The 15,795-nt window shown below is 43.8% G+C and overlaps 1 protein-coding gene across 1 annotated transcript; it reads left to right on the top strand.

Annotated features, from left to right (window-relative positions):
* Nucleotides 1-3,219: 3,219 nt before the first annotated feature.
* Nucleotides 3,220-15,505, top strand: LOC147101086 (gap junction gamma-1 protein-like). The gene is made up of 2 exons (XM_085966260.1): nt 3,220-3,539; nt 11,516-15,505. The coding sequence occupies exon 2, from the start codon at nt 11,544-11,546 to the stop codon at nt 12,714-12,716; it is 1,173 nt and encodes a 390-aa protein (XP_085822386.1). The 5' UTR covers nt 3,220-3,539; nt 11,516-11,543; the 3' UTR covers nt 12,717-15,505.
* Nucleotides 15,506-15,795: the final 290 nt, after the last annotated feature.

Raw genomic sequence — 15,795 nt, 5'->3', positions numbered from 1 at the left:
TCTATCAAAACCTTTCATGATTTTAAAGATCTTTTAGGTCACCCCTCAGCCTTCTCTTTTCAAGAGAAGAGACCCAGCCTGTTCATCCTTTCCTGATCGGTATAAGAACATAAGAAATAGGAGCAGGAGTAGGCCAATCGGCCCCTCGAGCCTGCTCCACCATTCAATAAGATCATGGCTGATCTGATCCTAACCTCAAATCTTCTATCACTCTGCATCCACCCGAACCCATGTGATCTCCCGGGAGAGGCGAAAAACCAGATAAAGACCCAATGGCCAATTTGGGAGAAAAAAATCTGGGAAATTCCTCTCCGACCCATCTAGGCGATCGAAATTCTTCCAGGAGATCACTCTGTCCCTATATTTTCTACAGTACTTACCTTCTGTAAAGGCGATCTCCACCCCAGCCAGGAACAGGAATAAAACCATCTCCTGAAATCTAACAGAATTAGAACACAGTAGGAGCAGAACAAGGCTACACGGCCCCTGGGCCCGCTCCACTACCCACAGGGCCATGACCATTCCGAACCCAGACTCATGTCCAATTTCCTGCCCGCTCCCCGTAACCCTTTATTCCCTTTACTTCTAGGTATACCCTTGCATTTCTGGTATCATCCTTGTAATCTTTTTTGCACCCTCTCCAGTGCCTCTATATCCTTTTTATAATATGGCGACCAGAACTGTACACAGTACTCCACTGCGTTTGTGTGCATTATTTTTACTTCCACTATATACATTACTTTGCATTGATCTGTATTGAACTTCATTTACTCAGATGCAAGCATAAGAACATAAAAACATAAGAAATAGGAGCAGGAGCAGGCCATATGGCCCCTCAAGCCTGCTCTGCCATTCAATAAGATCATGGCTGATCTTCTACCTTATCTCCACTTTCCTGCACTATCCCCAAAAATCTATCTATCTCAGCCTTGAATATACGCAACATAATGATCACAAAGCTGCTGTGAAGGAAGGACTACAATGTGAATCCTTAACTTGTGACACATAAATATTGAATCAGGGACGTCTTGATCGGCAGTCAAATGCTCTACCACTGAGCTATACCCCCATCTCTGCTGCTAGGTTACCTGCCTAAGGGTTTGAGGGGGGGGGGGCTCCTGACTCCATTACTCCCCCATCTGCAAACTTAATTAGTTGGTACTCAGACTCAGTCCGGGTCATTTATGTATATCAGGAGGTTCTAGCATAAATCTCTGGGGCACTCCACTCAATACCTTTACCACCCCCCATCCCAATAGCGTGAGGTAGCCATTCTTGCCTTTTGCCACTTTACCATTTAACTAGAAATAACAACAGAAAATGCTGGAAAAACTCAGCAGGCCAGGCAACATCCGTGGAGAGAAAATAGAGTCAACGTTTCAGGTCAAACCCTTTGTCAAGACTGGAAAAGCACAGGAAATGAAATAGATTAAAAGGCTGGGCTGGGAGAGAACAAAAGAGAAGTGAAGAGACATTAAGAGGTATTCAAAAGGAGACGAGATGGTGATAGGACTAGTGGAGACAAAAGATGGCTCTAGATGGAGTGTGAAATGTTCTGGCAGAATGGGAGACAGCTGCCATGTGGGAGAGGAAAAAAAGGGGGAAGGGCACAAAACAAAGGTGTGGATAAAAAATATAAGTAAAAATGTAATAGGGGCCGAGGTTATGATCTGAAATTGTTGAACTCGATATTGAGTCCGGAAGGCTGTAAAGTGCCAAATCGGAAGATGAGGTGCTGTTCCTCAAGCTTACGCTGAGCTTCCGTGGAACAATGCAAGAGCCCAAGTACAGTGAGGTCTGAGTGGGAATGGGGTGGTGAATTAAAATGACAGGCGACCGGAAGCTCGGGGTCATCCTTACGGACTGAACGGAGGTGTTCCGCAAAGGTTAGGAAGATCTACCCCTTTTCGAAAAAGAAAGACTTGCATTTATACAGCGCCTTTTACAAGCACCAGATGTCCCAAAGCAGTTTACAGCCAATCAATACTTTTGAAGTGTAGTCACTGTTGTGATGTAGGAAATGCGGCAGCTAATTTGCACACAGCAAGCTCCCACAAACAGCAATTTGATAATGATCAGATAATCTGTTTCACTGTTGGTTGAGGGATAAATATTGGCCAGGTCACCGGGGATAACTCCCCTGCTCTTCTTTGAAATAGTGCCCTGGGATCTTTTACGTCTACCATAGAGGGCAGATGGGGCCTTGATTTAATGTCGCATATGAAAGACGGCACCTCTGACAGTGCAGCACTCCCTCAGCACTGCACTGGAGCGTCAGCCTCGATTTATTTTGTGCTCAAGTCTCTGGAGTGGGACTTAAACCCACAACCTTCTAGAAGTGAGAGTACTACCGACTGAGCCACGGCTGACACTTTTCAGAGTTGTGTTTGATCTGAGGTCGTGGCCTATTGTTCCACAATTTGAATATAGCCTATCCTTCACCTGTTAACTGGTAGTGGGCAATGGAAAGGATATAATAATCAGCCTGCTGTGTGGTGTACTTCTTTTGAGCAACCCATAAACAAACAGACCTGTAACTTAATAAAACATTAAATAAAACTTAACAAATTAAATTAACATTTAATTGGCCGGGGTGATTGGCCAGTACCCGCGGTGCCCACCGGTCGTGGAAGGCCTCGAGCGTGCCGGCGGACACCGCGTGCTCCATCTCCAGGGTCACCCGGGCGCGAACATGGCCGCGGAAGAGAGGTGGGGCAGTCGGGCCGAGCGCATCATCACCCCCGGCCAATCAAATGTTAATTTAATTTGTTCCTCTTTTGATAGGACCAGTCAAAAATAAACAAATAGACTGTAACTAATAAAACTTTAAATAATCCTTAGCAAATCAAATTAAAATTTGGTTATCCAATCCAATTATGCACTCCAGTCCCCGCGGCGCCCACCGGTCACGGAAGTGCTCGAGCGCACCGGCGGACACCGCGTGCTCCATCTCCAGGGCCACCTGGGCGCGAACATGGCCGCGGAAGAGAGGCAGGCAGTCGGGCCGGGCGCATCATCACCCCCAGCCAATCAAATGTTAATTTAATTTGTTAAGTTTTATTTAAAGTTTTAAGTTACAGTTAATTGGGTCTAACCAAAAGAGGACCAATAAAAGAATGGGGGGGGGGGGTGTCTGTTTTTAAAGTGTCTAACTTTGGTTCCAAGCATTATTGCGACTGGTGCTACACTTCTTGTTAGTGTGACTTCTTCTTGGAGGGAGGTGTAAAAAGTGGCTGCAGGCACACACACACAAAATAAATGTATTTGGGTTTGTTGTGGACGTCTGTTCCTCTGCAATCCCTCCCACTGTGAGTGCCAAGCATGGGAAGTTTGGATAGAAGACTGAGGAGCTCGGGAAATCCCGCCCTTTCGCTGCTCCCAAAGGAAAAGGGGGCGGATTTGGGAGCCGGAGAGAGAGAGAGAGAGAGTGAGAGTGAGAGTGAGTGAACGGTGGTCCGGGTACGAATAGTTGGACCAGGAACCGTGCAAACCCTCCTCTCGAACTGCAGAATGAGCGCTGGTCCACCCGGAGATACCGAGTAAGTAATAAGTTTCCTCTCCCTTAAAAAAAGTTGCTGTTCTTTTTAAAAGTTGGGCTGCATTGACCCGCTGGGGCTTTGGGACCCTTATCTAACATTTTGCACAAAAAGAACCCCCCACTATTGCAGCCCCCTTGCTGTAGTTATTTTTTTTGGAGATGATTCTTGCTGCAATAATCGGTTTCAGGAGTATCGAGCGCCGCTAACGGGGCTGGAGCTTCGAGAGTTGCTGCCGACCAAAGTTGCAACTGTTGTTCAGCGCCTTGAGGGGTGGGGGGAGAGAAAGAAAGGAAAATACTCGGGATGGATGGCTAGGGCTGGAATGGGAGAAAAAAAAATCCTTCGGTATTAATTTAAGTGTTTGCATTGAGGGTTACAATCACTTCAGTTGTTGGTGCTCCCCAAGGAGTTGAACCCATTTTGCTCCATCACTGCCAAAGCCTTGATTTGTAAGTTGTACCTCTTTTTTTTCCCTTTGTTACCTAATTTTTTTTTTACCGCTCTCTGCAGTTTTTCAGCTGCAAAAGCTGGCAGCTAACCTCTCCCAAAACTGTCACAGCGACACTTTAAAAACATCTAGTTTGTAATCACATTGAGATACACGACCAATACATTATTAGTTAAAGTAATTAACAGAAAGGTTTGCTGTTATCCTGGGCATGGCATGTTTGAGACCCAAGAATCATTTGAGAGGGGTAATCTCAAGTACAGAAACGTCAAGAATGAGCGACACGGGTGGGGGAAGGTGAATAAACCAATTGAACACGGATTCTTATGTTTGCTGTGAGGGATGAAAATCGATATTGCTTGCAATGATTTAAAAGGTAGATATCTCTCAATACTTTCACCAAATGCTATATTTTCAGAGGCAGCTTGCTGCTTTCTTTGCATTCTGTGTTTGCATCATCATGGACTTCAAACATGTGAAAATTTAAAGTCTGATCATTTTCCTCAGGTTTTAGAGCAATTAGAAATATATTTTATATGTTGCTCATCTGGGATCTATATGTGAAAGAGTGTGTTTTGTGTGTGTGTCTCTCGAACCTCCATCTACAATTTTGATAATTGCATGAAAACAGCAAAACCCGCTTTCCGAGCTAGCAGTTGTAGCTCTCACGGCTGGTTATAAAACACTCTGGCAATAGGAGGATGGAAATGACAGAAAAACCAGGGTCACATCTATATTTCACCCACTAGTCATTCTGTTTGGGGGAAAAGCGTACGCACGCAGAAACATTTTTAATTGCCGTTCTCCTGGTCATGACTTCGCTATATGTATTTGGACATGAAGACTAAGGAGGAGAACTAATACAAATGGACTTAGTGGGAATAGAGTCATAGAGTTATACAGCACAGAAAGAGGCCTTTCGGCCCATCATGTCCGCGCCGGCCATCAAGCCCTGTCTATTCTAATCCCATTTTCCAGCACTTGGTCCGTATGCTTGTATGAACATCATTTTTTTGAAACAAAACTTGTAAGCAATGAAGTACTAGTGATCTTGTGTTCTTATTTTGCACATGGAATAACCTTTCTGTTGCCTGTTATCCTCCTGCATGTGGTACCAGGGGAGTTGGATGTAACTTAATTTCCTTTGATTAAATTAATGAGGGACAGTGGCCACATGATCAGAATTGAAGTCTGCGTTACTGTACACACACAAGTAATGCACTGATTTTCCTGGGATTTATTTTGAGCTGTTAAGAGTAACCCACTTGATATTGGGGGGGGGGAAGTGAAGAAATATGCTTGTCTGTATAATTGTTTGCATTTTGTTTTCTGAAAGGGGCAGGGAAACTGGAATTAAGCAATTCAGTCATTTTGTAATGCTATTTATCTCTTGCAGGCAAAATGAAGCTGGTTGTTTTGGATACAGTTTTTCATAGACATCTTTATATTTCTGTAACTTTTATGGTATTGTGGTTAGGATTTCATGAAAGTGCCATTACCAAAGCGTTGCAGAAAGTGTAATGCTGTGTGAAATTTTTATACTACATCCACTTGCACTGTGAAGAATATCCAGCTGTACAACCACACATTTAATCCCTCCAAATTTTAGTTTTGAGAGTATTTTTAGCGCTCTTGCACCAGGTTGAAGTACTGGTAATTATAGGCCCGTTGCTTGACTAGTTCTAGGGCTTGGCAGATGCTATTTTTTGGCAATTACTCCCCCAGACTGCCGTCATCAGATGATTCGATCACTTATTTTTCCCATTTATACGTTCCTTTACACAAGTTATGCAGATTTTGAGTTGCAAAATTGATTAGGCGCCATCGGAATAGACTGGGTCTCCTCCAGCCCCAAGCTTTGCGATTTAGGGAGTTGAGGATCCAAGGGCAAAAATCTCTTGTGGATTTGCTCTTTAATCCTTCTGAATTGAGTTAGGAGGCACAGTAAGTAGATGGAAGGAGGAAGTTACAAAGGGACATAGACAGATTAAGTGAGTGGGCGAAACTGTGGCAGATGGAATTAAATGTGGCAGAATGTGGAATACAAAGGGGAGGAAATGATGCTTCAGCTGTACAGAGCCTTGATCAGACCACGTCTGGAGGACTGAGTTTAGTTCTGGGCATCACATCTCCGGAAGGATGTATTGGACCTAGAGGGGATATAGTGCAGATTTACCAAAATTATATCGGGGTCAAAGGGTTAAATTGTGAGGACAGGTTGCATAAACTTGGGTTGTATTCACTTGAGTTTAGTAGGTTGAGCGGGTCATCTAATGGAGGTGTTTAAAATGATGAAATAATTTGATAGAGTGGATACAGAGAAGCTATTTCCTCTGGTGGAATCCAGAACAAGGGGGCACAATCTTAAAATGAGAGCCAGGCCATTTAGGAGTGCAAGCAGGAAGCACTTTTTCATCCAAGGGGTAGTGGAAATGTGGGCCAACTCTCCCCCAAAAGGCTGTGGATCCTGGATCAGTTGAAATTTTAAAGCCTTTTTTATTAGGTAAAGGGATTATGGATCAGAGGCTAATAAATGGAGTTGCGGTACAGATCAGCCATAATCTAATTAAATGGCGGAACAGTCTCGAGGGGCTGAATGGCCTACTCCTGTTCCTATGCTCTTTAGTGCTTTCAACTGTTTCATTAAACCCCCCAACCCTGTCCATGCCACCCTCGCCTCTAACAACAAGTGCAGCTCATGGACTTCTTTGCCATCAAGTTAGAGATAATGGCCCAGAAATTCGGGTCGGAGGCTTCCCGCGGGTGCAAGCCCCCGACCTGCACTTACCTAGCGCTCCGGCCATTGAGCTGTGGGCCTGCGTGGGATTCCGATCCTGGGCCTCCTCCAACTGCCGGCGCGCAGTGCTTGCATATCCCAGGGGCGCAGTTAGTTCGATGTGGGCCATGGAGAGCCAATCGGAGCAGGGAATGCTTCATTCATAAGTTTGACAGGCCTGTCAAACCTATAAATACTATAAGCCCCAAAACATCACTAAAACCTCAAATAATTTTTTTTTTTTAATCACATTTTTAAAATAAACTATAAATTACATGAAATAACTGTTAAACAATTTAAATTTTTGAAAAAATTAATTACATTTTCTAACGGGGCTAAAAATAAACTTACCTTTCTTTTAAAGTATTTAAAAATAATAAACCTGTGGAAAAAATGTTTTAATTTTAATTAATTCACCACTTACCTTGTAAAAAGAAGGCCTTGCACCTGCTTTTTAAAAGTGTAACTCCTGGAGACTTACCCTCCCGGGAAAACATGCAAAAAAAAAAAAAAAAAACTGTTCCGGCGCACGCGTTCCACCTCTTAACCCCTTCTTTCAGGGGAACGGCACTGCCGGTTTCCCGCGCACGCTCAGTGCATGCACGAAACTGGCACTTCCATTGGGCTTACGGGTGAGTAGCCCGTGCGTATTTCTGGGCCTATCCGTTCAGCTGTCTCTGATGCTCACCATGCCAAACTTCCTCTCGGGGCCCACCCGAGCCCCCATCTCTCTCTCTCTCGTTTCCCTCCCATTTCCCCCCGTGCCCCCTCAGAGCTCATCGTATCACTTCCTGCTCCCTTGACCCTATTCCCACTAAACTGTTGACCACCCAACTTCTTGGCCCCATTGCTAGCTGTCTGTGTAAAGAGTTCCCTCTCCTCTGGTACTGTCCACCTCCCTTTCCAAGCAGCCATCTTCAACCTCCCTCATCCAATGTTCCCTCTAAGCTCCGTGGCTGCTCGGGTCCTACACAGCCGGCTTTCCAATAGAAAGACCGCGCATGTGCGGTATTTTGAATGGGCAGCGCATCCCCTTAAAGGGGCCATGTGGCCTGGAAAAAAAATTACAGGGAGCATTGCCCTCAAACCACCCCCCCCCCCCCCCACCTCATCCGTGCAGACTACTGCCCCATCTCCAATCTTTTCCTTCCAATGTCCTGAATGTATTTGTCGTCTCCTGAATCTGTGCCCATCTCTCCTGCAACTCCTTGCTTGAATCCTTCCAACCAGGTTTTCATGCCTCCCACAGCACTGAAACTGCCCCATCCATTTTGGACCAAAAAGAGACAGATCCGAGTATTTTATAAAATGGTGATAGGCTAGGAACAGTGGAGGTCCAAAGAGATTTAGGGGTCTGTGTACACAGATCACTAAGATGTAGCAGCCAGGTACAAAAAAACATAAAGGCTGATGGAAATGTTACCCTTTATATCTAGAGGGAAAAGGGAGGAAGTTTTGCTGCAGCTATACAAAGCCCTGGTTAGACCACATCTGGAGTACTGTGCACAGTTCTGGACATACTGGCCTTAGAAAGCGTGTAGTGCAGATTCACCAGAATGTTACCAGGGTTCCAAGGGTTAAATTATATGGGGCGATTACATAAACCAGGCTTGTATTCTCTGGAATATAGAAGGTTAAGGGGTGATTTGATGGAGGTTTTTAGGATTTTGAAAGGAATTGATGGGGCAGATAGAAACTTTTTCTGCTGGTGGGGGAGTCTAGGACAAGGGGGCCTAAAATCAGAGCCAGGCCGTTCAGGAGAGAAGTTAGGAAACACTTCGTCATGCAAAAGGTGGTAGGAGTGTGGAACTCTCGCCCACAAAAAGCAATAGATGGTAGTTGAATTAATAATTTTAAATCTGAGATCGATAAGATTTTTGCTAGCCAAGAATATTAAGAGATATTGAGCCAAGGCAGGTAAATGGAGTTAGGATATAGATCAGCCATAATCTCATTGAATGATGGAACAGGCTCGAGGGGCTGAATGGCTTGCTCCTGTTCCTGGGTTCCTAACCAAAGACATGAACATTCTCTGTGACCATGGTGCATTATCCCCCCCTCCTTGACACGGTTGACCACCTCTTTCAAAGCGTCTTCATTGTACAGCCCTTGTTTGGTTCCACTCTTTCTTATCCAGTCATAGCCAGAATATGTCTAACAGTGGCTTTTCATCCCACCTCTGCACAGTCACCCAAGGAGTCCACAAGAATCCATTTTTGGCATGTTCCTTTTCCTCATCTATACGTGCCCCATGGTGACGCCATCTGCAAACATGGGGTCAGCTTGTGATGACACCCAGCCTCTCCGTTAACTCTCTTGACCCCCTGCATGACTTCTGTGTTTCCAGAGTGCTTGGTTGCAATCCAGACTTGGATTAATTAGCCACAATTTTCTCCAGTTAAACACTGTCCTCGACCCCTGCCGCAAACTCCATACCCTTGTCACCAATTCCATTCCCCTCCAGGTGAACATTGGGAAGGCTGAAGGCATTGTCTTTGGCCTCTGCCACAAATTCCATACCCTCCCTGGCCACTATCTCAGGCTGAACCAGATTGCTTGCAAACTCTGTTCCTGTTCAAGCCCGAGCCGAGTTTCTGACCCCTTGTGTTCTCCATCACAAAGATGGCCTACTTCCACCTCCACAACATCACCCGTCTCTGCCCTTATTTCAGCTCATCTGCCGCTTAAACCCTCATCCACGCCTTTGTCCTCTCCAGGCTTGACTATTCTAATGCTCTCCTGACCGACCTCCCATCCTCTACCCTCCGTAAACTAAAGGTGATTCCAAAAATCTGCTAGCCGCATCCTATCCCGCACCTCGCTCTCCTATCAGCCTGTCCTCACTGATCTAAATTGGCTCTCGGTTCCCCAACTCCTGAAATTTTGAACTCCACACCCTGGTGCTTAAAGCCCTCCCTGGATTTGCCCCTCCCTCCCTCCCTCCCTATGTAACCTCGCCAACCCCGCCCTCAAAAGCCCCCATTCCTATAACTCCGTCTTTTTGTGCATTCCCCCTATCCTTTTGCCCCACCATTTGTGGCCATGCCTTTAGCCACCTGGACCCCACGTCCTGGGATTCCCCCTCTAAATCTCTCCGCCATTGATTCTCCTTAAAAGATGTGCCTTTGGCCGAGCTTTTGATCGCCCCTCCTTCTGTGACGCTCCATCCATTTCTTTCCGTAACCTGCGATGTGCATTGGGACTTTTTAACCACTTTAGAGGCGCTATTTAAATACAAGTTGTTGCTGATTTTCCTCTCCTGTTCCCCATATATTTTTCTGTGACTTTTGCCCCATAGCAGTGCTGTAGCTCCACCTTACGCAGAATGCGGATACTACAAGAAGAATGTTTCCTGGATCAGACTCCGAAGTCTGCCAGAACAATGTGAGGTGTAAACCTCCTCGGGTTCAGCAATGTAGCTGGCAGAGGCTGGCTCCCTGCATTTTATTTTAGGAATTGAAAAGGCTTTGAATTTTGAGGCGAAGACTGCAGTGCCTCTCATGTCCTGAGGACTCCCCCAAAGTGTGTTTGCAGCCAATGAATTACTCTTATTGCATAAGCAAACACAGCAGCCAATTTGTACATGGCGTAGGCCCACGGAAACAGCAGAGAGGTTATTGGTGATGTTGGCCAGACTATCCGGAGAATCCCCTGCTCTTCAAATAGAACCACGGGATCTTTTACGTGCAGATGGGACCTCTAGTAACATCTTGTCTGAAAGATGGCAATTCTGATATTGTAGCAGTCCCTCAGTACTGCATTGATTTCCTGCTCACGTCCTGGAGTGGGTCTTGAATTCATAACCTGCTTCACGGTAACGAGTGAGGCACAGTGACACTGCATTGTCTTCAGCAGCTCTTGAGGACAAATTCCAGTCACTTTATTTTCCCTTTCCTTTCCTCCCTTTTTCCACCTTCCCCCTTCTTGCACACGTTCTGTCTCTCAGTCTGTTCTGATGGAGACCCACAGAAACAGTAGGAGTAGGCCAGTCAGCCCGTCGAGCCTGCTCCGCCATTCAATATGATCATGGCTGTTCCTCTATCTGAAAACCATGTTCCCACTCACTCCCCATACCCCTTGATGATAGAAACATAGAAGTATTAACCTTTCTAATAAAGGGTCCATTAAAATCTCTGTGCTTATCTGTCTGTCTGTGTCTCTCTCTCTCTCTCTCTTTCTCCCCCCCCCCCCCCCCCCCCCCCCCCCCCCCCCCCCCCTCTCTCTCTGTGCCTCTGCCTCTCTTGGTCTCTATGTCTTTGTGTCTCTGTCTCTACCTCTTTGTGTGTGTGTCTCTCTCTCTCTCTCTCTCTCTGTGCCCCTCTCTCGGTCTCTGTGCCTTTCTTTGTGTGTCTATCTCTCTCGTCTTTAGTTCTTGTCTTGTTTTTGATAGCGCCCCACTGAAACACTAACCTCTCTTTCTCTTTCAGATGCAAACTCCTGCTTTACATTTCAGTTTTGTTTCAGATTTCCAACAGTTTTGACGCTTTTTATCTCCAACATGTCATTGAGGAATATGTCTAACGGTTTTGAAATGTTTAAACTGCTTCTTGTCATTTGGAAAAGCCATGTGTCCTAACAAACGCCTGTTACTATTTCAGGGTCTGCTTATAATAGTTTTAATACCCTGAGCAAATTCCGAGGTTTCTGAAACTATTTTTGTTGGATTTATGATCAATTTTTTTCAAAATGAAGTTAATTCAGTATTAGTTCATATAAGCAGGTGTCTAATGGTAAATGTCTGTTGTGTTGCAGGGGCTGATAGGAAAGCTGATTGAATAACATGAGCTGGAGTTTTCTAACGCGTCTTCTGGAGGAAATCCACAACCATTCCACGTTCGTTGGCAAACTGTGGCTGACTGTCCTCATTATATTCCGCATTGTGCTAACGGTGGTCGGAGGGGAATCTATTTACTACGATGAACAGACCAAGTTCGTTTGCAATACGGGGCAACCAGGTTGCGAGAATGTTTGCTACGATGCCTTCGCTCCGTTATCCCACGTAAGGTTTTGGGTATTCCAGATAATACTTATTGCAACCCCGTCTATTGTCTACCTGGGTTACGCTGTCCACAAAATTGCTGCGACAGAAGATCTCGAATACGGAGGCCGGAAGCCAAAGAAACACCAGTATGCGGTGCGATGGAAGCAACATCGCGCGTTGGAGGAGGCTGAGGATGATAATATTGAGGATCCCATACTGTATCCAGAGATCGAGCTGCATAGTGATAAAGAGAACAAGGATGAGAAGACCCTGACTAAGCATGATGGGAGGCGTCGCATTAAAAGGGACGGTCTGATGAAAATTTATGTTGTGCAGTTGCTTGCAAGGACTGTATTTGAACTGAGTTTCCTTGTGGGCCAGTATATTTTGTACGGCTTTGAGGTGGCTGCGAGATACGAATGCGAGAGGAGTCCGTGCCCTCATCGGGTAGACTGCTTTGTATCCAGGCCAACAGAGAAGACCATTTTCCTGCTAATAATGTACGGCGTAAGCTGTCTTTGTTTATTCATAGACATCTGGGAGTTAATTCTTTTGGGATTTGGAATGATCAGGGATATTGTGCAAAACAAGCAGAACTCCATGGCAGAGGCTAGTTATAGTTATCCATACACGTGGACCACTCCTTCGGCGCCCCCCGGCTACAACATTGCAGTCAAGCCAGACCAGATTCCATACACGGAGCTCTCCAATGCTAAAATGGCTTACAAGCAAAACAAGGCAAACATTGCTCAGGAGCAACAATATGGCAGTAACGATGAAAACATCCCGGTCAGCTTGGAGAGTGTGCAGCAGCAGCTGAAAATGGCCCAGGAACAGTTGGACCTGGCTTTCCAGGTTTATAACGGTCACAACAAGCCCTCGAACCATCCAGTAGACAAGAAGAAGGCCAGATCAAACAAAAGCAGCACGAGCAGCAAATCGGGAGATGGGAAAACCTCTGTGTGGATTTGATGACTAGTTTGTTGCTCAACTAGTTGTCAGTTGCATATAGTCTCAAAGATGACTTATGACAAATGAACCGTTTAAACTATTTGCATCAGTTATGTTAAATAGCCATCTTCAGGTCATGAGCAAAGCATACTGTCCATTACAGTAGTGGTTTTATTTTGGTTCCATCTATGGAGGTCTAGATTGGAACTTGTTGCAGATTAAGCTTTGTTTTCAGAACTCTGCTTGATATGGCGACTTCTTTTTGTAGGGTCGACAAGGGCGAGTAAATTGCCGCAATTGGATTTGATGCGTTTATTCCTTCCGTTACCGTATTACCATTGGTCATAAGTATTTCCGAAATGGAATGCAGCTCTCGCTATTCGGCTGTATATCCAAATAAAAGTGCCTTTTTTTTTTTTAGAAAGGGGACGGGAACGAACACCAGCAACTGGCCAATCATAACCGTAATCTGTGTCGTATGGTCAGTGTATCAAGGTTTACCAGAGGCTTACATTTGAGTAATTTTGTGCAGAAGGTCGAATTTGGAAAAAAAAAGTGATTTTATTCTCTAAATGTTCATGGTAAAAGTGCTTCTATTTTTTTTGCTGATACTTGGCATACAACATTTAAGGATGATGGTTTATCAAGACCAGATTGCGACTTCAAATACGATAAGACATGTTCTACAACACTTTGAGAATGGTGACTGCCTCTTAAGACCATTTCCATTTTCGCAAATTAATTACGTTGGATTTGATTACAAAAGATCTTCCTTCATATAATGTGCTTTAGTTTACAGTTTAAAATACTGTAGAAATGTTTGATTGTTGAGGTGTTATTACAGATAACAGCACACCTTCAGTTGCAAGAGAATCCAAATCACACTGTCCAAGACTTGATTTGTAATCATGATCCTATTCATTAAAATGATTTAACGAGCACCCTGTATTATGAGAAGGAAAGCAAGCAACTAGCATAGAAAATGTTTATCAAATGGGATCAGATTTGAAATTGGCACTTAACAAGGACAGTTCGTAACGAATCAAAATTATTCTGTATGTGGGAGACTGATCAGTGACAATTTGATGATGAATGATCTTCAGTGAGGGGAAATGCGGCCTGTTCTTATTTTTAAACTTCAATCTGAAGATATGTGGAGTTGCTTGCATCTGGAGTGGAAGAGCATGGTTCTGGGCGCGTTGCGATAAATTCTGGTGCCATAGTATTGTTGAAGGGTTCAAAACTTGGGAACTACAACTGTTTTGAAGTGTTGTCGAACAATCCACTTCTGCTGGAGAATGATTCATTACATTAAGTGCAAACAGCAGGTGCCTTCGGTAGGAAGGTTTCTTGGGAGAAGACTTTCCAACAGCACTTCCTTTCCTCAGCTGCCCAGCCAAAGTAAATGTCATATGACAATATGTTGAGCTCCCTCAATATTTGCTGGAGTTGTCATTATGTTCCAAAAAGAAGCCATCAGTTTTATTTTTGTTTAAATTAACATTCCAAATCTTATAAAATGGGTTGGGTATGGCTATGATGGCATCCATAATGCAAAGAGCACAAAGCTCTTCATGCCAATATTGAAATTTTTGTTGTTTGGGAACTTGTGTTCACGCTTTTTTGTTACTGATCACGATCAAGTAGAATACATATCTTCTGGGGCAGATTTAGAATATAGATTAGCATAAAGCAATGTTAACTTGCAACGGTCCAAGTATAAGAGAAGGACCTTTGGTTCATCTTGGGTTTTGAATCTTTTTTTCATGGCCCACCGTGGGTATTTTTAAGAGTGGAATTGCCAAATTAAAATCCACTGTCTTCAAATATTGTTTCTAACTTCCAAGGCACCAAATGTACTTTTTAGTATTTCTGTACTGGAACAAATTGTAACATTTGAAGAATGCATTTGGTTGGTTTCAGTCCGTTGCAAATAACTTTGTGTTGTTGGGCTATGTGCTTCAGTGGGCCAAGGTGATAGAGGGAAAATGTTACAAAATCACTGATTCGGGGAACTTTTAAGTTTGTCCTAGCTTTGTATTTTGAAGGAAATTTACATATACACTTCTTTCCCTGCCAAAATATCACTTGTTGATTAGGTTCAGAGGAGTAGTTTGTTCCAGCTACTGTACTTTGCAATATGCTGACTTTGTCAGCATATTGAAATTTGTGTTCCTCATAGATGGAAAAGGTCACTTCTGGTTGGTTGAAAGTGGCATAATGACTTAAAGTTGAAGCTGTGTTCTCGAGATGGACTTCGCCTTTCTAGCTAGAAGGGAAATCCAGTTGAACATGAAATTTATTTCAATAGTATTGAACTATGTACAAATGTGTCTAAATTTACGTGATTGTTTTTTGAAGTTAGCTAGGCAGCACTTCTTTAGTGAAGTGATGGGATTGCCAAATGGACAACTATCCTGAACATGGTGATTCAGTGAGTCACTTTATGAAAAATTTTACATTGCCGTATGAAACAAAACAAAAGGTGCCTTTTTGTTTTTCTGTTACCTACTGAGAGAGACTTTATGCTACATTCCAAACTCTGTAAAAAGGCATATTTTCGTTTCAGACTGAAATTGTGCGAATATGGAGCCAAGTCTTCAAATTTTGTCTAAGGAAATGTAACTCGTCATTGCATCATCTATGCAAATTATTCTGTTTTTATATTAGACAGATGGATGTTAAAAAAAAAATACATGTTGTCTATACATATTTGGAAAAAAATATTTTGTATAAAAGCCTGTCTGTTTTCTGCATGTTTCAAAAGTACTTTGGAGTTGTAACTACAAATAGAAATTTTGTTCTATATATTATTGCCTTGTTGTCTTTTACTGGTGTATGTATAGTGAGTAAAATTTAAGTTTCCTTCCAGCAGTTTGAATGGGACCTGAATCAACTTCCATGTCGCAGTTTTTAGGTACCCAGTGCGTTTTAGGTGGGGCGGGGGTCAACATTGAAAATAGTTAGTGCAGCTGATGCTGGCCCAATATGTCTACACCAGCTTTAAGTTTGGTCCCATATAAAGAAAAGAAAGACTCTCATTTCTATAGCGCCTTTCACGACCACCGGACATCTCTAAGTGCTTTACAGCCAATAAAGT

Source organism: Somniosus microcephalus, chromosome 24 (assembly GCF_052327205.1).
Source record: "Somniosus microcephalus isolate GS21.2 chromosome 24, FLI_Smic_1.0, whole genome shotgun sequence".
Lineage (NCBI taxonomy): Eukaryota > Metazoa > Chordata > Chondrichthyes > Squaliformes > Somniosidae > Somniosus > Somniosus microcephalus.
This window is presented reverse-complemented; position numbering and strand designations above follow the sequence as displayed.

Coding starts and splice junctions, on each gene's coding strand:
- LOC147101086 (XM_085966260.1), top strand. CDS start 11,544: ATGAGCTGGAGTTTTCTAACGCGTCTTCTGGAGGAAATCCACAACCAT.